The sequence below is a fragment of the Geotrypetes seraphini genome, chromosome 14 (assembly GCF_902459505.1).
Source record: "Geotrypetes seraphini chromosome 14, aGeoSer1.1, whole genome shotgun sequence".
Classification (NCBI taxonomy): Eukaryota; Metazoa; Chordata; class Amphibia; order Gymnophiona; family Dermophiidae; genus Geotrypetes; species Geotrypetes seraphini.
In genome coordinates this window covers 7,996,777-8,019,873 of record NC_047097.1, presented here as the reverse complement: position 1 = coordinate 8,019,873, position 23,097 = coordinate 7,996,777, and the positions used below count along the sequence as shown (strand labels likewise).

Below are 23,097 nucleotides of genomic sequence, written 5' to 3'. Positions count from 1 at the left end.
AACCTAAGGTTTAGTTTAGTTTAGTGCTCTTCAGATTGGCCTTGCTTGTAATGAATTAATGTGCCCGATTTTCTGTTTCTTTTGAACATAGCCAATGGAATTTGTCATGTTCATTAATGTTATGCGACATTAGAATTGTTGGTAACTGGTGCTTTCTTTTTTTATTTATAGTTTTATAAATATACATAAAGCAGTATATATATATATATATAAGGAAAAGAGAGATTTTAACATATTAAACGAAAGAAAAAGGAAGGATCAAATGGCCAATCTGGCCAAATAACATTAAATATGATAATAACAATCTCTCAAATAAAGCCCACATTATAGGAGAAGCAATTCACAATCATAGGGTCTGATATATACAGGAAATAAAGAAAATCATTAATGTTGTGTTACATCTTCCACTGAAAAATTTGGACCTTATTTCACTAAGGAAGCACTGGAGAGTATTGCTCCTTTTGCCTCAAGAAAAAATCGTAGCTGGGGGGGAATCGAAAAAAATATATGAATGTTGATCAAAAAAGATCAAACATTTACAAGGGTATCTAAGTTGAAATTTAGCCCCCAAAGATAGTAAAGAACTGGTGTTTTCTTTGAATGTGCCTTACATTTATTCTTGTCTGAGGTCAGATATTGAACAGGGGCCTTGCTTACAGTCGGAATTATAAACAATAAAAAGAATGTAGGCAGACTAAGATGCGAGAAAACAAGGCCATACCAAGATTATGGAAAATGGACTCCAAGATGTAAGGTTTAGGTTACAAAATAATGGCATAGGTTATTATTGGCTTTTTCCCTTGTAATGCCTGTTCATTATCAACTATGTTCTCTAAACTCTTATTGTTAATATAATAATGAATCCCAAATCTTATTGCAAACTGCAATGATTTCTTGCTGAAACTTGCGGGATATAAGAAACTATATGGTATGGTATAGTTTATTTGACAGCCATGCTAAAAATGGGTTTAGTGCACAGGAAAGTCCAACCTTCTTAGTGCACTTTAATAAAAGAGCTCCTAAATTTATTAAGATGTAGTAATGAACCAAATGCAGAGTAATGAATTAACATCCCTAGATGATCATTTTTTTTTCCTCAAATAACTTTCAAAATGAAAATAGGTGTGAACTGTCCCTTTGAAAACAGATGCTACGGCTAAAAAATACCCCATGCCCATGTGGGATCCCTTAAAGGGTTAAGCCAAGGGAACCTGTCACCAGGAGTGGGATCCCTAGGATAGTAGACTTGGGGGTGGGTCAGTAGAGTGGGCAGACCTGATGGGCTATGGCCCTTATCTGCCGTCATCTTCTATGTTTCTATAGTCCTTGCTGCAATACAAACCATTTAAAATTTACCCTCTCAGAGTATACTGAAAACAAAGGGCTAGATTCACTAAAGATAACAAGTCAATCGCTGTTGGCCAATTCTCTGGTCATTTCTCCAACAGTGATTGATTCACTATCAAATTTGCATGCACATGATTTGCACAGAGGTGCAAATCATATGTATGCAAACGCGACCGATTCAATTGCTCAGTGAATGATTGAAACATGCGCACAACAGTCACTGCTGTTAGGATGTGCGCCCCCCCCCCCCCCCCACAGTGCCATGCCCCTCCTGTGCCGGCCCACCCACGAACCAAAACAAAATATGGTAGGAGGGATATCCACTCCCTCCTACCACCAGACGCTGACACTCCCGCTCTGCCTGCCAGCCCGTGAGCCAAGAAAAAATGGCAAGAGGGATGCCCACTCCCTCCTGCCACCAGACACTGATGCTCCTGCTCCCTCCCGCGAGCCAAGAAAAATTGGCAGGAGGAATGTCTTAGCTCCTCCCCCTTGTATCAGGGATACATAGAGCATAAATGAGTCCCTGATTGGCTCAGACATCTAAGACCCCGCCCAAGGGGAGGAGCTTGAGGCATCTGAGAATCAGGGCCTTAGGCCCCTCCCCATGCATTAGGGAGGGGCCTAAGGTCTGCATTGCAGACAGTGGCCTGCAGAGGAGCAGGAGGGACTGACTGAGCATCCCTCCTGCTCCCGACGAAAGGTACCAAGGAGGAGGGGGGCTGAGGGAGGAGGGGTGGCTGATGGAGGGTGGCCTCTGCTGGAAGGAGGGAATGGGCATCCCTCCTGCCATATTTAAGTTCGGGGGAAGGGGAGTGGCAGGTGGCAGGAGGGAGTGGGCATCCCTCCTGCCTTTTTTTTGGTTTGGGGAAAGAGGGGGTGATTTGTTGGAGGGAGGGGCTGTCGAGAGACTTTTTTCATTTTTTTTACTGGGCAAATATTTTGTGTGTGTATGTAATACACGCAAAATATATGTGTTATTGCAAAAAGAAAGAAATAAAAATCAGGAAGACCTGTCAGTAACACAGTTACCGACAGGTCTACAGCAATCGGGTTTTAGGATCAGTAAAACCCGATGCTAAATAGCCAAGCGATGTAAGTGAATCAATCGCTTGGCTCTTTTGCATGGCCAGATTGGAAAATGGGCTATCAAGGAGAAAAACACATGGTGGGCCGTTTTGTGAATCGGATCGGTTAGCAGCGATCGCAACGTTCACTGACTTTAGTGAATCTAACTCAAAGTCATGTATCCTATCTGTTGATAATGTTTAGGTATATCACCTGTGCTTTCAGAAACCATCCTTATCTGAACATACAAATATGTGTACGCAACACCCCCACACACCCCATCTATCCATGCATGCATTCATTTGGTCTTGGACTATACCTCACAGACACAGAGTTTTCGCTGTAAATCTCTTTCACGGCCTCGATGTCTGCATCAAGTTGTGGGTGTCGGTATAAATCCGCCGCACACGTGCCCTAGAAATACAGATAGAGGATGTTACAGAGGAAATAAAAGTGTATCAGCCTGAAAGAAATATTGATAGCTGTGCTTAAAGCTTCTTGCATAGAAGAAAGGCCCATAATATAAACAAAAACACAAAAAGGAATGTGAGAAAACAGTGGCAAATCAAGGAGAAATTAGCAACAGGAAACTATAGAAGAGAGAAAAAGAAAAAAAGAGTAACAAAGGGAAATAAAAGAACCTAAGGAGGAGAACAGAAAAGAAAAAAAAAAACACCAATGGAGTAATAAGAGAAGGTTAATTTGAACTAACCTGTTATAAAATAAGGGGTTTACAGCCTAAATCAGGGTTTCTCAATGCATGGTACATGGGTCGCTCATTGGGGGGTACGTGGGTTGACTGCTTCCCGCCTGCCCATCCCTCGTCCGCTCGCCACCACCACCGCTCGCTCGCTACATTTACTTACAGCCCCACTGGTGCCACAATGAAGGGAAGGGCCAATCCCGGACCTTCACTCTGATGTCAGAATTTACGTTGGGGAAAGGCTTGTAGGCACGCGCCTGGCCCTTCCCTTCGTTGCGGCACCAGCGGGGCTGTAAATAAATGTAGCGGATGAGGGAGGGGCGGAAGGGCAGGCGGCAGACCAGGAGGGGGTGGAGGAATCGCGGCTGGTTGGCTTGGGGACAGGCAGGCAGGCTTCAGCGCGGCTTCGGGAGAGAGTGGGAAGTAATTAAATGCAGCTGGTGCATGATGGGTGGCGGCAGGTCGGCTTGAGGGGGCAGGCAGGCTTCAGGGGGAGGGAGGGAGAAAGGGGACACAGGAAGGAGGCACTGGGGACACTAAGGATATAGGAAGGGGCACTGAGGACATAGGAAGGAGGCACTGGGGGCACTAAGGACATAGGAAGGAGGGAGGGAATAGAAAGGGACAATTGTTGGGCCTGAGTGTAGAAAGAAAGAAAGGATGCACAGTCAGAAGGAAGTGCAACCAGAGACTTATGAAATCACCAGACAGCAAACGTAGGAAAAATTATTTTATTTTCAATTTAGTGATCAAAATGTGTCTGTTTTGAGAATTTATATCTGCTATCTATATTTTGCACTAAATTTGTCTACTTTTCTATAGTTGTTACTGAGGTGACATTAAGGGCCTGTTTTACAAAGCCACGCTAGCAGCTGCAGCACGGTAACGGCCCCGAAGCCCATAAATATTTATAGGGCTTCGGGGTCGTTGCCGCGCAGCTTTGTAAAACAGGCCCTAAATATTTTTTAAGTCATCTGCCTTGCATTTTCTCTGCGTAAAGTGTGCTTTGTGTTTTTTTAAAATTTTGTGGTTACCATTATGTATTAATAAGATTATATTGTGTGTATATGAAAAATGGATGGAAGAAATTGCATTACAATTAGTATTATTAATATGGGGGTAAAGTCAGGGGCGGAGATTGGGCGGGTCTGGGGTAGAGTTTGGGTGTGCTTGGGGCGGAGTTTGGCCAGGGGTACTAGATTGTTATTTGTTAGGCTTAGGGGGTACTTGGCTTGAAAAGGTTGAGAAACACTGGCCTAAATAAGCATGATTACCTGTTTTATCTAAAGATGCAGGGCTGAGTTAAAAAATACAGACTGTGGGATTTAAATATGGAACTGTAAATGTACAGAGTTACTGTTTCTTGTGCCATATCCCTAACAGTTTACAAAAATATCTTTCTTTATTTCTGTTCTTGATTTACACACTTCCATGATGTCTGCATGGGGGTTCTGATACAGAGCAACACAGCGTATGCTATTTGCACAGGAAAAAGCATTTATCCAGCTATCTCGATAAATCCTGCCGACACAGGATTTTGGCGGCATTATGTGGATAGTGTCAAATATCTTTACAGACTGCCCCAGCACTATGCAGATAGTACTGGGGCAGTCTGGGGACAGAGTCAAGACTAAACACAAGTCATCCAGATTGTGGTAATTTTCATGTGCTATCCAGATAAGGTATACGGATAGCAGCTGAATATCACCACTTACTGGATACTGCCGGCAACTAACTAGCAGCCAGTATCCAAATGCTGCCACTAAATATTTTCATTTTTTTCTGCCGCGATGGCAAGTTTAAAAAAAAAAAAATGCTCACCGCCTGGACCCACTATTTACCTGGACTCCATACAGGAATTCTTCCGATTCATTGTCTGCATCAGAATCATCATCAGTCCAGTACTGGCCTTTGCTGTCCTGTCACATGATAAGAAAACAACTGTTTACCAAGTAGAGGATAAGAGCTACTTTTATCACTGCTAAACTGGGGTGGGGATGTTCTGGAAATGGAAATGCTGTGCACACCTGATGGCAATAACACTTCCCAGCACCAGGGCAGGATTAACCAATAGGCCCAGTAGGCACGTGCCTAGGGCCCAAAATGGTCAGGGGGGCCCGATGAAGGAGGGCATCAACATTGTTTTTTCCAAACGGTGATGGGCCCCTCCAGCATCGATCGGCAACACGGCCCCTCCCCCCGATTGGCAACACGCCCCCCCCCCCCCCATTGACGGAAAGTAAGACAAGCAAGCAACGTGGGTAAGAAAGGCAACGGGAACTGTAATTTTGCAAGTGGTGCTGCTTGCTCAAAGCTTCCTCTGACGCAGTTTCCTGTTTCTGCCTGGGCGCATGGTGGAGTGGGGCAGGGCAGGGGGCCCAGTGTACCTGTGTGCCTAGGGGCCCTCGACGAATTAATCCTGCCCTGCCCAATACCAATTTAAATTTTAAATATGTACATCTCACACAGAACCACTGGAGGTGACTTTTTTCACATAGGAACACAATCTATAACTCATCCAATTTCATCATCGGTTCAACATCAATGGTGCATAATTGTCTTTTATTCAACACTAGTCTTTAAGCCCGTTACATTAACGGGTGCTAGAGATTCCTCGGCTTCCTCCCCCTCCCTTTCCCGTCCCATCAACCCCCTTGTTTCCCTTTGCACAGTCTCCCTGTTTCATCTGCTCCTTCTCCTGCGCGGGCCACTGGAGCAGAGAGGACTGGGCAGAGGGGGCTGCCATCCGGGGCCGGCGGAGAGGAGCTAGGCGGCTGGAGGAGTAGCAGCAGCCGCTGCCGATTGCAGCCTCCGTCCTGCCTTCACCTCCCTGGATTTGCTAGAGCGGCCTGCAAGGTTCACTACAGTGGCTGGCGAACCTCAGCAGGCCGCTTTAAAGAGGACCGGCAGTGGGAGTGAGGAGTTGCTGGCACACGCGCTAGCACAGGCGCCGTGAGCACTGGCACAGAAGCACAGCTCACGCCACCAGGACTCACGGATTTTCGACAGCGCATGTGCGCTTAGCCTTTTATTATTATGGATAATCTCTATTTCTGATTTCTCTCTTTGGTTCTTATTTTTGTACTTTTTCCAAAAAAAATAAGGTTAAACTTCATTGCAAATTGAAAATTTAATAAGCGACATATTCACTGTCTACTTTGGACCAAACACCATGGGCTCCTTTTACGAAGGTACGCCAGTGGTTTTAGCGCATGCACCGGTTTAGCGTGCGCTAGCCAAAAATCTACCGCCTGCTCAAAAGGAGGCGATAGCAGGTAGCGCATGCTATTCCACGGGTTAAGGCCCTAATGCGCCTTCGTAAAAGGAGCCCCATATGTTCCAAAGTATTAGATATGAGACTGCACTTGATAGTGAATACTGTACATCACCTATTTCCAACAGTGGCCAATCTACGTACCTGGCAAGATCCCAAAAACAGTAAAACAGATTTATGCTGCTTATCCTAATTCTAATTCATTGTAAACCGCATAGAACTTCACGGTCCTGGGGTATATAAACTGTTATTATTATTATTATCCTAGAAAAAGTAGTCCATCTTAATGCCTTATGGACTTTCCTTGTAAGAAATTATCCAAACCTTTTTTTAAACCCTGCTAATTCCTTTTACCACGTTCTATGGCAACAAATTCCAGAGTTTAATTAAATGTTGAATGAAGAAATATTTTCTCCGATTTATCTAAGTTTACTACTTAATAGCTTCGTTGCATGCCTCCTGATCTTGTATTTTTGAGAAAACAAGCGATTCATACCTGCCATTTCTACTCCACTCAGTAATCTATAGACCTCTATCATAACTCCCCTCAGCCATCTCATCTCCAAAGCTGAAGAGTCCAAGCTTCTTTAACCTTTTCTCATAGGGAAGTCATCTTATCCACTTTATCATTTTGTCACCCTTCTCTGAACTTTTTTCTAGAAAAAAGTTCAGAGAAGGGTGACAAAATGATAAAGTGGATAAGATGACTTCCCTATGAGAAAAGGTTAAAGAAGCTTGGACTCTTCAGCTTTGGAGATGAGATGGCTGAGGGGAGTTATGATAGAGGTCTATAGATTACTGAGTGGAGTAGAAATGGCAGGTATGAATCGCTTGTTTTCTCAAAAATACAAGATCAGGAGGCATGCAACGAAGCTATTAAGTAGTAAACTTAGATAAATCGGAGAAAATATTTCTTCATTCAACATTTAATTAAACTCTGGAATTTGTTGCCATAGAACTTGGTAAAAGGAATTAGCAGGGTTTAAAAAAAGGTTTGGATAATTTCTTACAAGGAAAGTCCATAAGGCATTAAGATGGACTACTTTTTCTAGGATAATAATAATCTGCTATATCTTTTTTGAGATGCAATGACCAAACTACACACAATATCAGAGGTGTGGTCGCACAAAGGCATTATAATATTCTAAGTGTTGTTCTCCATTCCTGTCCTAATAACTCCTAACAGAGGGTAGGGTTAAATGGTAATTTTTCTCAAAGGAGGAGAGTAAACAGTGGAGTGCCGCAGAGGTCTGTACTGGGACCAGTGCTATTTAACTTATTTATAAATGATCAGGAAATTGGAACGAGGAGTGAGGTGATCAAATTTGCAGATGACACTAAACTGTCCAAAATTGTTAGAACACATGCGGATTATGAAAAATTGCAGGCAGACCTTAAGAAATTGGGCTTCCTGGTGGCAGATGAAATTTAATGTGGACAAATGCAGTGATTCACATTGGGAAGAATAACCTGAATCAGTTACCAGATGCTAGGGTCTACCTTGGGGATTAGCGCCCAAGAAAAGGATCTGGGTATCATCATAGACAATACAATGAAACCTTCCGCCTAATATGTGGCAGCGGCCAAAAAAGCAAACAGGATGTTCGGAATTATTAAAAAAGGAACGGTTAACAAGACTAAGGATGTTATAATGCCCCTCTATGCTGTGACCTCAACTGGAGTATTGTGTTCAATTCTGGTCTCCTTATCTCAAGAAAGATATAGTGGCACTAGAAAAGGTTCAAAGAAGAGCGACCAAGATGATAAAGGGGATGGAACTCCTCTAGTATGAAGAAAGACTAAAAAGGTTAGGGCTCTTCAGCTTGGAAAAGAGACGGCTGAGGGGAGATATGACTGAAGTCTACAAAATCATGAGTGGAGTAGAACGGGTACAAGTGGACTGATTTTTCACTCCGTCAAAAATTACAAAGACTAGGGGACATTCAATGAAGTTACAGGGAAATACTTTTAAAACCAATAGGAGGAAATTTTTTTCACTCCTAGAATAGTTAAGCTTTGATAGAGTAGCTGGTCTTAAGAAAGGGTTGGACAATTTACTGGAGGAAAAGTCCATAGTCTGTTATTAAGACATGGGGGAAGCCACTGCTTGCCCTAGATTGGTAGCTTGGAATGTTGCTACTCCTTGGATTTTGGCCAGGTACTAGTGATCTGGCCAGGTACTAGTGGCCACCATGAGTACGGGCTACTGGGCTTAATGGACCATTGGTCTGACCCAGTAAGGCTATTCTTATGTTCTTATATCCCCGAGGTCTGATCCTGCTAGCAGCAGACTTCTGCAGCACAAGTCTGCACCTTCTCCCAGGCAGAGGTCCCAACAAGTGGGAACCTCTTGGCACCAAGCCTCCGACCGAACTCTTAGAAAAAATATCCAAAAATAATAAAACTACAGAGCAAAGCAGAAACACTTCTAAGCAACTTGCTTGCAGAAAAAAAAATAAGGGGGCAGGAACAGCTTACTGGGAAGGAGGCAGAGTTCAAAACATGATTGACAGCATTTTGTAAGCAACTTGCGGATTCAGATGCAAAACCTAGAGGGGCATTTTTAAAACATACATCTAAGTCCGATTTGGACATATGGCACTAGACGTCCAAAGTCGGCAGTAAGAAAATGCCTATTTTATTATTTATTTATTTTAAAATTTCTATACCATTTTAAAGTTTAAAGTTTATTATTGATTTGATATTCCACCTTATCATTTGTTTCAAGGTGGTTGTACAATAAAAAAATAGGGTAAAACAGGTAATACAATTAACATAACTTAACAAAACTTAAGGTACACTACTGGACAAACAGGTACGAACGGAAAAAAGGGAAGAACTCCAATAGTTAAAGGAAAGTGAGGTATAAAAGGAAAAACAAAAGGACAGGGTTAAAAACAAGTAAGTACAATACAAGTGGACTAATAAAAGAAAAAAGTTTAAAAATCCTTAAAAGGACACTCAAACGGTTTACAAAAATGTTACATACAGAAAATTTTACAACAAATACAGTAAAACAGATGAACACAAATAATCAAATCCTTTGGAAAATCAGCAAACAGGCAAACCATCATATGTCTAGAAATATATATATATTAATTTTTTTTTTTTTTTTAATCCTCTATCTGGACGTCCAGGCCATTGAGATGTCCAGACTGCCAGGATGTCTATCTTAATACCACATTTTTTACCAAAATTTCATCCAAGTTCCAAGCGCCCAGAACAAGACCATTTGGACATGGGAGGGGCCAGTCCTGTAATGGACTGGCCACCCAGACATGGCAACAGAGCAGTGCGCTGCTGTGAACTTCACATAAAGGGTGCAAGATAAACATCTCACCAGAACTCCCTTATAAGTTATGGTGATTCCCCCAAAACCCACTATACCCACCTGTCTTCAACCCCAATAACCCTTATGGTTGCAGGTGGCACCTATATAGCAGTACAGTAGGGTTTTGGCAGGGTTTGGTGGGATCTGATTTTCTACCAGAAATGTAGTGGTTAGAGTGGCTTATGGGTTTGCTACTCCTCTCTATGGTTCACTAACCCACCCACAGGCTACTTAAGACACATGTATGCTGCTGTACTAGGCTTTCATATACCAGGTGCTGATGTTCTGGAGATGTTTGTATTCTGATCTTTGTGGGTGTGAGCGGATCAGTGAGCACTGGAGAAGCATGAGGGTGTCTTACCTTGATGAATGCAGTAGTCATCTAGTTAGTTTGGGCACCTTTGTGGCACTTAGACCATTATAAAACAGGTATACTTCCAAATGTATAAGTTCCGTTCAAGATGCCTTGAAAAATGTTTTATTATCGCTGCAAGACATCCATGTTAAACCCACCCTTGAAACCACCCAAAGCCCACCCATAACACACCTCCACCACGCTCAAGAGATTGGAACACCTCACTAGACGTACAGAAAGACGGTTTTGATTATTGGCACTTTGACGTCCTGACAATTAAGACGTCCAAAAGCTGATTTGGGATGCTTTTTGTTTTATAATTCGCCTTTTGGACGTCTGTATTTTTTTATTGTGAGCCCAATTACACTAGAACAAAATTTCATTTTTGTTGTTCATCATATTAAGCATTATATTTACAGTAAAACACACTTTCACAAGAAAAAGAGAAAAGATGAATGTCATATATAAATGTAGGCAGTGCTGCTTTAGTTCGAAGGAGTATGTTCCAAATGAACTGGAGGAAAAGCCTCGGACAAATGCCCTCCCACCACCACAATGGTGGATAAAGGTGGTAGGGTGGTAACCTCACTGGCAAAAACCTCCGTCACACTCCCAAAATAGAAAAACTATGAGCAGGGCTGAACTAAAGCAGCACTGCCTACATTTATATATGACATTGCTCTTTTCTCTTTTTCTTGTGAAAGTGTGTTTTACTATACCATTGATTTTTCACATATCCGAGTATTTTGTGCTACGCATGATGTTTACTACCAGTCTTTCACACATCTGAACTTACAATATCATATCATCAACATATCACTGCTTCTTTCATTCAGTATCTTTAAAATAGTCAAAACTCAGCTTTAGATTTAGGCCCGGTGATCCTTAACCTCACCGAGTCTCAGAAAAGAAAATGCAATGTGATCAAGGTTATATACTGTAGATGATATTCTTGAGGATCTGGCCACCAAAGTTTTTTCTCACCATTTGCTTTCGTAGTTTACAGGCTGTCCTTTGCCAGGGCTAGGCCTCTCCCCTCCATACTACCAGCGGAAGTGCTGAGATAGGCATCCAGGCACCTCTGGGCCTTGACGTCAGGGAAGAACGATGAGGGCTTCCTGGTATGTGCTTCTGTCTCCGTGGCAACCAAGTCACTGTCCTCCAAATGCGGGCAATATTCCAGCAACCTCACCGCCTCATCACATGGCCCAGTGATGGAAAGGCTGCACAGTTACATCTGTGTTGCTTTTCCTTAGTTGAACAAAATACTGCAGAATAAAAGAGAAATTGCCCGTCATGCACATAGAATAAAATAGATGCAATATTAACAGCAAAGAAAAAAAAAAAAGGGTAAGAGTGCTGAAATATCTCCATATATCTTAATGATGAAGTCTTTTCCTCCCACTGTCTATAACAGGAGTGGGCAACCTCGGTCCTTAAGGTGCTGCAACCCAGTTGGGTTTTCAGCAGTTCTCTAATGAATATGTATTAAATACACAAACAAGAAGCTATACTACTGCTTATATAAATAATCAATTATTCTTTTATTAACTTACTCATAATTATATTGCACAGTTAATATTAAAAAGGTTATATAAACCATATTCATTCATTCATTCATACATTTATACTACTGAAGCCCTCCCAATCTACCCGAATAAGTCAAACATAAAAGTTCATTCACTGTGCAAAGCAGTGTCCAATTAAGATATCCTAAAAAGTCTGACACTGGACATAGAAGATAAGCAAAGTGAAAGTTGATGTGATGATGAAGACTTTTTAGGATATCTTAATTGGACACTGCTTTGCAAATGTTTGATTTATTCGGGTAGATTGGGAGGGCTTCAGTAGTACAAATGTATGAATGAATGAATGAATATGGTTTATATAAGCTTTTTAATATTAATTGTGCAATATATTTATGAGTAAGTTAATAAAAGGATAATTGATTATTTATATAAGCAGTAGTAGTATAGCTTCTTGTTTGTGTATTTAATGTCTAATTAATTGGAGCTACTGACAGTTTATTATAAATCCCTATTGTATTTGTGTATAATGAATATGTATAAGATCTATTTGCATACAATGCATGCTAGATCTCATGCATATTCACTGGGGAAATCCAGAAAACTCTACTGGGTTGTGGCCCTCAAGGACCAAGGTTGCCCACCCCTGATCTAAATGTTTTAGAAAAGAGAATGGTCTGCGTCTTTGGCAGGTCTGAGAAATTCCACATCTTATGCACAGAGGAGCTTAAAGAAGATCAACAAGCCAGCTCCATTTTAAAACCACTGAGAACTCCAGTGGGGCCAAAAACATCTAATAACATTATAGAATGCATCAAAAGTATAAATTCTAGGATAAAATTAATTAGTCAACCACATAAAAATGACCAAAGATAGTCATATTCATATTTTGTAAACCCATAGCTCTCTTGCACTTTTCTGAGCCTTGATTAACTTTCTCCAGAATCTTTCATTTCTATCATTTATCTTTCCACTTTCTTTACCTTTGATCTCCTCTTAAATTATTACCTTAATTTCCCATACACTCTATCCCCAATGTTGTCCAGTTCCCTAATCAATCTATATTACCATCTCATCTTCCCGCCTCTCTTTCCCAGCAGTGAGGTTCTAACTGGTTCGATAGGACAGAGTAAAATATTTGGGTTGCCTTGATTGCGTTTGTGAGGGAACAACAACAGATCTCAAAATCCTATGGTTGAGGGGGAAGCAAAATGGTCACTAGATAGCTGAGCTCCATATTACTGCAGCAGCACTGCTTCCTTTCTAGCACCTAACTACTTACAGTATTTTTCTTTCAGTGGGGAGGAGGAAACCTAAGACTCAGGTCTATCTAGACACAGTTTCTGTGTACTGGTCTCTCAAGGTTCCAAGTCCTGAACACTGTCCCACAGCACAGAACAAGCTACAGGAGGAAATGAGCTGCCACTGCTCCAGAGTTTAGAGGCCTCTCCTGCAGCCTATGGAATGATAGCAAGCTATATTCCAGTATACTGTGTCATCAGGTGGAGGGGTGGTAGATTCAAAGGCAATGTTAGGAAATTCTACTTTACCGAGAGGGTGGTGGATGCCTGGAATGCGCTCCCGAGAGAGGTGGTGGAGAGTAAAACTGTGACTGAGTTCAAAGAAGCGTGGGATGAACACAGAGGATCTAGAATCAGAAAATAATATTAAATATTGAACTAAGGCCAGTACTGGGCAGACTTGCACGGTCTGTGTCTGGCCTTTTGGTGGGGGATGGGCTGGGGAGGGCTTCAGTGGCTGGGAGGCTGTAGATGGGCTGGAGTAGGTTTTAACGGAGATTTAGGCAGTTGGAACCTAAGCACAATATCGGGTAGAGCTTTGGATTCTTGCCCAGAAATAGCTAAGAAAAAAAATTTAAAAATTTAAATTGAATCAGGTTGGGCAGACTGGATGGACCATTTGGGTCTTTATCTGCTATCATCTACTATGTTACTATCAGCTATTGAGGTCTTTGCTACAGTATATAACCCTGGGCATGGAGAAATCATAGGCCATGATGAAGAAAGAAGTGAACAGTATCTCTCCGGCAATCTAAGAGATGCAAATTATGAAAGCAACATGAAAGGAAGAACAGCTGGCTAAAAGGGTATCTCAGGGTGATACAGAAGGTACAGGGGACACTTCTCCCTCCGTATTCGCTGTGATAGGGGATTAACAGAACCGCAAATAACTTTTTCATATGTTATTTGCTGTTTTTTTATTAAAAACTATTGTGAATATGGTGAAACGTCGAATAACATGGTGGAAGACCTGGCCTGTTCCTGAAGGAGAAGCAAAATACAGTGAAGAAAGTGCTGGGAATCAGCTATTTTCTCACTGAATGCTTGGCATCAGTGATTTCTCTATGCAAGCTGATGTAATTTGGGGGGAGAAACCAGCAAGCTAAAAACCGTGAATAATCAAAACCGTGATTGCTGAAACTGCAAATACGGAGGGAGAAGTGTAGTTACTTTATCTCAGACTAAAATGGGGGGGGGGGTTCAGGGTTATACTTGGGGTCAGTGTCTCCAAATGGTTTAGCTGAGAGACCTAAGGTAATTAATTTTGAAGACTAACTATGACTTCTGAACAGATCCTTCAAATATTCAAACAAGATCAGTAAACAAATTGTCAAGCAAAATGATATTCTTCTTGAACAAAATGTGGAAAAAAATACATATTAGTTCTTTGGATGAAAGAAATGTACTACTTCAAAATAAAAAGGGAGGCCTTGAAGAGTATCTTGCCATTAATATCTTGCCAATAAAAAAAATATCTTGCCAATAAAAAAAATGAAAAAAAGCCTCCTGCCCCCCGACAGCGCCCCCTCCCCCCAAACACCCCAAAATGGCAGAAGGGATGCCCACTCCCTCCTGCCATGAGACACTTCCACCTCCCCTGCGCGAATATGGCAGAAGGGATGCCTACTCCCTCCTTCCATCGGCACCTCCCCCCCCACTGAACCCCCCAACTTGATATGGCAAGAGAGATGCCAATTCCCTCCTGCCACCAGATGCCTCCCGCCCACCAACAACATAAAACTAATCCCCCCCCCATCAGAACCCCCCTCCCCCTGAACATGGCAGGAAGGATGCCAACTCCCTCCTGCCGTCAGAACCGGCCCGGTACATCTCCCGCCCCCCAACCCGGGACACACACACACCCCGGTACCTGAAAATTGGGAGTAGTCGGATTTTAGGATAGTAAAATCTGATTCAAAATAGCTTGAATCAATCACTTGGCTATTTTGCATGGGATTTTACTAATTTGCATGGTGAATCGGGTCAGGGAACGATTGCAAAACCAGTAAAATTGGTTTTGTTATCATCAGTACAGGATCAGAAGGTTTAGTGAACCTAGGCCTCAGTCTCTCTCTTTCACACATAAGCAGACACCAACACTCCCTTCTTTGGCCCTCTTTCTTTCTTGCTCCCCTTTCCTTCAGCATCCTGTCATAATAAAAGTCACTTCTTATTCATCCAAAAGAACAATAAATCATTCATAGATTTGTTCTCAGAAAGACAAATACCTGTTAGGCCTCTAACTTTCCATGTATGCACCAGCAATCCGATAAGATCACCCCCATGGTATGAAGGTGAGGCAGTACAGTGCAATGACCTATTCCAAGACATCCCAACATAGCTCTCCGTTCATTACCCAGTTATGAACTTGTTCTCTGTTGCCATCACAGGGGAGGTACCATTTACTTTAAAGCCAGCCTGGCTCATTTTTTAAAGAAAAAACACTCACTTTCAAGAAAGGCTGTCCAAATAGTAATTATCCAATATTATTCAGCGCTGCAAACAACCATACTTCGATACATAAAAAAGGAGAAAAGACCTCAGTGTCTAAAGGGGTTTCTAAAAAACATGACGACGTCAGACGAGCATAAAAGTTAGCAGTTTTACCTGGGGTACTCTCTGTCCTAGCAAGTGTGCGACTCAGAACGCTGCTGTAAGCGACTACATTATTGATAAGTTGTTTTTTTTTACCTAAATAGGATCTCTGCTACCTTTTGATTTTTTTTCTTTTTTGCAGATGCTGTCCGAAGTAGAGGTCTGCACGGGAACGGGGATCGCGGGGATCCCGCGGGTCCCGCGGGGATCCCGCGGGTTCCCCCCCTGGCCCACGGGACTCCCACGGGGACGCCCCCTGGCCCACGGGACTCCCACGGGGATGCCCCCCTGACCCACGGGACTCCCACGGGGACGCCCCCTTGCCCACGGGACTCCCACGGGGATGAAAACAACCTACCTAAATTCTGGCGATGCAAGTCTGGCGTCGCGTCGGGAAATAGCCATGTTGAGCAGTGAGCTCAGCACGTACACAGATGAAAGCCTTGCTTGCTGATTGGTCCGGCGGCCCCGCCCCACCGTGCCGCCGGACCAATCAGCAAGCAAGGCTTTCATCTGTGTACGTGCTGAGCTCACTGCTCAGCATGGCTATTTCCCGACGCGGGCATTAGGCTGTTTTTTGTCATTTCGGGTGGGGGATAGCAGCGGCAGCAGCAGCCTGAAAAAGAAATCATCCTGGCCGGGTTCGGTGTCATGCTCCGGAGCTTCTACAGCCTTCCTATCTCCCTCTCCCTTCTACCTGCGGCTCTCTTCGGCAACTTAGCAGCAACGATCGACACAAGCTTCTGGCGTCGGGGCCTACCCTCTGCGAGTCCCGCTTGTTTCAACTTCCTTTTTCCACAAAGGTGGGACTCGTAGAGGGAAGGCCTCGATGTCGGCAGCTTGTCTTGATCACCGCTGCTGACGAGTTGCTTAAGAGAGCCACGGAGCAGGGGGGTTTTGCCAGGTGCAGGTAGAAGGGAGAGGGCCAGATGCAGGACTCGTGGGTGAGGGAGCAGAAGAGAGAGAGAGAAAGAGAGAGGGGAGGGAAACAAAAGGAAATATTTCATACTGGGCTGGGCCGGAGTGGAGGGAGGGTGGAAAGATTCTGGCTACCGGGTGCATTAACAAAGGAAAAAGGGGGAAAGCTGAAAATGGAGATAGTGACACAAAGAAGAGAAAGGGTAAGCAGGACCTTCTGAATAAGGATAGAGATACAGAGGGGACATGAAGAGGAGGTGAAATAGAGACATAGAAGTAATGCTGAAAAAGTGTGTGTGGGGGGGGGGAGATAAAGACATTGAAAGGGCAAATGGTGAATATGGGGTAAAGACAAGGACAGAGACAAATGAAGATTCTGAAAAAGTGGTGAGATAGGGATATAGGTGAGATGGACACAAAGAAGGGTGATGCTGGAAAATAGGTGGAATGGTAATTCTGACAGACACAGAAGGGAAATGCTGGATCAAGGAGAGATGGGGCTCAGGCTGGATGGAATGAGGAGAAATGCCTTGTTGGCCCGGAACTTCCTCTCCTACGTCAGAATTGATGTCAGGGAGCGGAATGCTGGTCAGCGCGACGCTTCTGCAGGGAAAGCTTGGGACAGCGGTGGCTTGGGGACTATTCCCCGATGGCGGTGGCAGCAAACCGAGTGGCTTGGGGGAGGGCACGGAGAAAGAAAGAAAGGGGGCAGACAGAGAGACAGAAAGAAGGGGGAACAGGGAGACAGAAAGAAAAAGTTGGGGGAGAGAATGAGGTCTGGAGGAGAGGAAACATACAGGAGGCTGAAAGAAAGGAAGAAAGATTGGATGCACAGTCAGAAGAAGAAAGTGCAACCAGAGACTCATGAAATCACCAAACAGCAAAGGTAGGAAAAATGATTTTATTTTCAATTTAGTGATCAAAATGTGTCTGTTTTGAGAATTTATATCTGCTGTCTATATTTTGCACTATGGCTCCCTTTTACTAAACCGCAATATTGTTTTTTAGCGCAGGGAGCCTATGAGCATTGAGAGCAGCGCGAGGCATTCAGCGTAACTCCCTGTGCTAAAACCTACTATTGTGGTTTAGTAAAAAGGGAGGGGGTGTATTTGTCTATTTTTGTATTTTGTTACCGAGGTGACATTGCATAGAGTCATCTGCCTTGGGAAATGTATATGGCAGATATCTTTGTTTTGTGTTCAAAAGAAAAGGAAATGCATTTCTGGTTTTATTTCTACAGTGTTGAAGTACTTGTTGGCCCTTGCTGTGACTGGTGGGGATCCCCAAGCACCGCCAGCAGAGGACCTCCTCTAGAGATGGTCAGAACTCCCCTCCACCAAGCGCAGCAGTCGCTGGCAGCATCCATGAGCCACTGAGGTGCCAGCATCTGTGACTCAGGGACGCTACTGCTGCCTGCCAAGCTTGGCAAAAGGGACCCCAGGCCAACTGCAAAGGAAGTCCTCAGCTGACAGTTTGTGGGTTCTCATCAGCTGAGTATTTATATTTTATATTTACATTAGAGGTTCTGGTAGAAACCCATTTACAAAGTATGTATTCTTCCCAATTAATATTTCCAAATTAATAGTCTCTTTGCTTATTTGTAAATGGGTCTCTACCAGAGCCTTTAATTCAGTAGCATAATTAAATAAAATAACTATTTCTGAAGTTTATAGGGAAGGATGGTGACGGAGGGGATTCCTCGCGGGGACGGGTGGGGACGGAGGGGATTCCTCGTGGGGACGGGTGGGGACGGAGGGGATTCCTCGCGGGGACGGGTGGGGACGGAGGGATTCCTCACGGGGACGGGTGGGGACGGAGGGATTCCTCACGGGGACGGGTGGGGATGGGTGGGATTTTGGCGGGGACGGGTGGGGACGGGTGGGATTTCTGTCCCCGCGCAACTCTCTAGTCCGAAGCCCTGACGCAGCTTGTTAGCGAAACAGCAGCTAGCCTGACGTCCGTCGGCGAGGACTGGCAGAGACACAAAGACTTTAAGATCATTAAGTCAATTGCTCCACCTACAGCTAAGTAATTTTGACACAATTTTTGAGAAAGTCCGATCCACTAGCAGTGACTTACTGTAAGTAGGAGATGGATGAGCCGGTGAAGACCTTGTCCCTTTCCAGTGCGGAAGCAATCACCTTTCACGCACAGGGATCTGAAGCTCTCCCTTTATGATTTATCATTTCAAGAAGTTTTGATGCAAATGAAACTTTCAATAACCAAGTGGCATAATTTTGAATTTTGAATTTAACAGCGAGAAAGTTATTGGATTTCTTATTGATTTTTTTCTCGTTCCTGTTTATAGGATATTTTTGGTTTCTTAAAAAACATCCCATATAGACAAGCCAATCTCAAAATCATCACTTTGAGATCAGCAGACACATCCTCGGTCAAAAACTCCAAGATAAGTGGAATTATTATAAAATAACAAAGTCCTTAAATATCATCACTTATCTGCAAATGTAGTATTCCAAATGTTCTTTTAAACAGTGCTGAGATGAAAAAGCAGGAAAAACCCGCAGTGTGTCATTTTTTTAAAGCTTAATTTTTTTTTAATCTCCATTTTTTATGTCTAAGGCAACACACTCTTTGAGTAAACTGATGTGAACCACAACAGCCGAATATTCTTCACTTCAAAATCACACTTTCGCATGTTTAGTGTGCTTTACAACGGATCCCCACAACAAATCAGCAAGTAGTCCTTTAAATAATGGCAATTTCATAAAGAACAAAATGCACTGTCCTATATTTTCGCTCCTCGTGATCTTTTGTGTACCAGTGCAGCAGCATCTGTTACAAAAAGGAAATATTAACCACAAAATCTGGAGCTGGTAGAAAATGCCTGTAAAACCTGGAGAAAGATTTTGTGCTCTGAGAGAGGAGACTCGGAGAATTATGGGCTCGGTGTTAATAGGACTTTTTTTTTAAGCTAAAGCTCCTCCCTTTCCCTCTCCATCCCCATCCTTCCCCTGTTCACGTGATCTACCTGGAATCATTCATGACAATGAGAGGAAATAAATATGTGTATTCATAGTTGAATTACTTCTTCTACAATCATTTCAAAATAAAAATAAAGCACAGAAAAAGAAGCTACGCAGGGTAGATTTTTATTTAAATCTGGTATGTTCAAACAATACCAATCAATTAGGTGGACATATGAGTTTGTTTTCACTCGTTTCCATCCGATGCCCACCCTCCTGAACTAGAGAAGGCATGAGCCGCAGACACCATGCCCTCCATGGCCTCCTGCTAGGAGTGTCTAGCACAAGAAAAGCTGGAGCTACCACTGAACAAGCACTCCTCCACTGTTCCCTTATGAGGCTCTTACTTAGAGAAGCTGGGACTGGAACAGCACCCAGTCAGGTGCTCCCATATCATTTTCTGCAGAATCTCACACCCAGTATTCCTGACTCTTAATTCTATATAACAAGGGTTCTCAACCTAATCCTTGGGAAACACCAAGCCAGTCATTTTTTTAGGAGACTCAGAATGAATATACACAAGATAGATTTGTATACATTGGAGGTAGGGCATGCAAATTTGTCTCATGCATATTCATTGTGGATATCCTGAAAACCTGACCTGGCCAGGTGTTTCCCAAAAACTGGGTTGAGAACCCCTGGTCTACAGACTCCTTCAAGAAGTTCATTATTATTTTGTACTCTGATATACTGCTTTTCCAGGACAGCAATCAAAGCAGTTTACAATCGCAATAAAACAGTAGGTCATAAAAATAGAAAAGAATGATAAGACAGATCAGAGAAGACGTTATTTCAGTGATTCCCAAACCTATCCTCGGGAATACCAGTCAGTCAGTTTTTCCCGGATATCCCCCATGAATATTCATCAGATTGATTTATAATCACTTCCTCTTTGCTATACTAATCTATCTCACTCATATTCATTGTGGATATCTTGAAAATCTGACTGGCTAGGGTTCCTCCAGGACAGGTTTGAGAATCCCTGAGTTACCTCATAGCCAGGACTCCTACATCACCTCCTGCTGGATGTACAGTAATTATAAGTTTCCCATAAGGAATCACAAAACATTATGAATGTTATTGTCATTTTTTTTCTTTTCTTAAAATTTAACACTCCAATTTTTCATTTTCTCACAGAATCTGATCCGGTAATATCAATTTAACAATAAGGCTAATACTTTTTTTCTACTAGCATTTATAGCTCTCTTTTCCAAAGCCAATCTCTTCTAGATAAACCCTTAATTCACGCAATTACCAACTGTATACAGTAACTGACAGTCACTACGATCAGTGAAGTATTTACTATCGGTGTCACCTTGTGGCATTGAAGAAGAGGGTCTCTTTATTCATTTGCCCCAAGGACACTAGAAGGAGAGAATAAGCAAGATCTCTGTTTTCTATCTGAAACAGGCCCTAATTAAACCTGTCTAGTATTTGATCTAGGTTAATCCATATCTTGGACTTAATACTTGGTGAAAACCTTCACAAGAATTCACCTATGGCAGAAAATGCAACAGAAGTTCAGTAGTGAAGCAAAGCATATAGTATATTTGAATACAGACAGCTTCAGAAAAAAAGATCTCTAGCTTGGTATTTAGGCCCATCTGGACTCAGCAGAGAAGGTGAAAATAATTGACTAGCAGTTAGATATAGAATAGGGTCTGTACCCAGATTCCAAAAAACAGGATATCTCTGTCCACTGGGAATGAACCCTAGAAGCATTTCTCATTTGCAGGACTCAACTCCTATCTTCTTAACAGCGACTCCTGTAGGCAACGGAAGGGATCTTTCCCACTGCCCACTTATTAGCAACAGCTTTCTGCTTCCTGAGACCGACTTTTTGTTTCCTTGTTCAGAAGGATAAACTTGCCGACCTCATCTGATGATGGCCCTAAACAAAAATGTTCCTCTGTCCTGGTGCATGGAAACAGCAAAGATCAGTGGAAGGGAAAAAGACACTGAAAGGCAACAAAAGGCTCCGACTCCAGCCAGAAATATGAAATCAATCCAGCAAATGCACCTGAATGCATGAACCTGACTGCTTGCTTCATCCACATTACATCTGCATCTTTCAACATGTCTAGCTGCCAGGAATAAACTATTCCACCAACATTTGGCTACTAGGCTCTCTGTCCAATAGCCAGCAGCTGAGCTATTGTGAGATGACTGAATAAATGAGCTTTTGAACCCCTATTATTTGTACTAGACTTCACGTCCCTATCGTAGCGCTGTGATTGCTCACATGCATAGCGAAACAGACCCCGACTTCCCCCTTTACCACCATAGCACAATTCACAGACAACAAAAAAGGGGGGGGGGGAGGGGAGAGCCACCTTGATACTCACTGCAATTTCTCGCACTGGATGCCTGTTCCCACAGGCCCTGTCACCATAGGAAAGCTTCCACGGCACAGCTAGACTGAGCAGGAAGAGAGCCGATGGACAGGAGGGGAGGGAGCCCTTTCCACATGAAGGCAAAAAAAGAAAAGAAGAGAGCAAGACAAAATTGAAGCCAGATGGCTGAAAGAAAACAAAAGGCTGCTCTCCCGGCTGATCCAGTCTTCCTTGCTTTGTTGCTCCTCTTAGAGAGCACACAGTGGCCCAGATGATTCTGCCCATGCTCAGTGCAGCTCTAGGCTGCTGTCATGTGACAGATTTCTTCAGCAGCTTAACTGGAGAGTATACAGATTGCTGGCATAGGAGCTATGTAGGTTCTGAGCACTCCAGACAGGGCTGGTATTAAAACATACCGGGGCCCCCAAAACTCACAAGCAGGCTAGATCTCAAAATTTAGGCAGGCTTGGAACCCCCGTCCTTCTGTAGCAAGGAGATGCAAAGCATCTGTCCTATTTGCATCCCCTCTAATGCTGGCTCTGCCCCCAATATTGAACAAACTCCTTTATTTGTATCCAATAAGAAGGGGTATTGTTGTCTATTTGATGGAGGCTGGACACCGTGCATAATTTGGATCCCTTCCTTGTTACTTAAGTGTGCATACTTAGTATCAGGAAAATGCATGCATCTGTGTTGGACATATACAGTAGTAGCATGCATATATACCAAAGAATAGATTAGTGCAAATTTGAAACATAAATAGCAGTGCCAACCAGCAAAGTTTCAACGCCACCATCAGAATTCAGATATCTTTAAAAAGCAAAAAGAGCTGAAAAAAATATTGGCTGTGGGATATAAAAAGCTGCACCAGAAAGTTTAAATTCTTATCTAGGGAGGAGGGAGTAAGAGTTTGCAGAAAAGCTAGAAGCTGTCTGTTTAAGTCGTTATGTTAGAGACTATATATAAACAAAGATTTATATCCAAAATACTGGCCACTTCCCTAGAATATTTTCCATGTCCATCCCACAATCCTAATGGTTCCCCAAAATACATACCTATTTCTCAATTACGAAGTCTAAAAAAACTGTGTCAATCCAACATGCCCTCCTAAAAAATCCCTGCCTTTCAACCCCCAAACACTCATTCTACCCACAAGGCTAATATAATATACACTTTAAAATTCACTAGCAACTCTCCAGAGTCATTTTTCTTTCAGCCAATTATACATTTATGTCAGGTAACAAGGATAATCAGACACTAATATCTGGCCAAGAAAGGCCAGGCCCATGTAGGCCAATCAGAACAATTGGGGTTGTGGTGCTCCAGTGAGTTGTTTATTTTAACGATTTAATATTGCACCTT

The 23,097-nt window shown here is 42.9% G+C and overlaps 1 protein-coding gene across 11 annotated transcripts in view; it reads right to left on the bottom strand.

The window, feature by feature from the left end:
• Positions 1-23,097, bottom strand: part of PARP6 (poly(ADP-ribose) polymerase family member 6) — a 145,437-nt gene that overhangs the window by 87,171 nt on the left and 35,169 nt on the right. For 9 of the 11 annotated variants that reach the window (XR_004536952.1, XR_004536949.1, XR_004536953.1 and 6 more), the window contains 3 exons: positions 11,063-11,346; positions 4,960-5,037; positions 2,735-2,829 (listed from right to left, as the gene is read on the bottom strand). Coding sequence is in view for 1 of the 11 variants with exons in the window: in XM_033920209.1 (XP_033776100.1) it covers positions 2,735-2,829; positions 4,960-5,037; positions 11,063-11,065 (176 nt within the window). In the remaining 10 variants the exon portion in view is untranslated. Of the gene's footprint in view, positions 1-2,734; positions 2,830-4,959; positions 5,038-11,062; positions 11,347-13,154; positions 13,214-21,747; positions 21,990-23,097 lie in introns of those variants that run through there. The other 2 variants (XR_004536948.1, XR_004536950.1) reach the window with 2 other exon arrangements.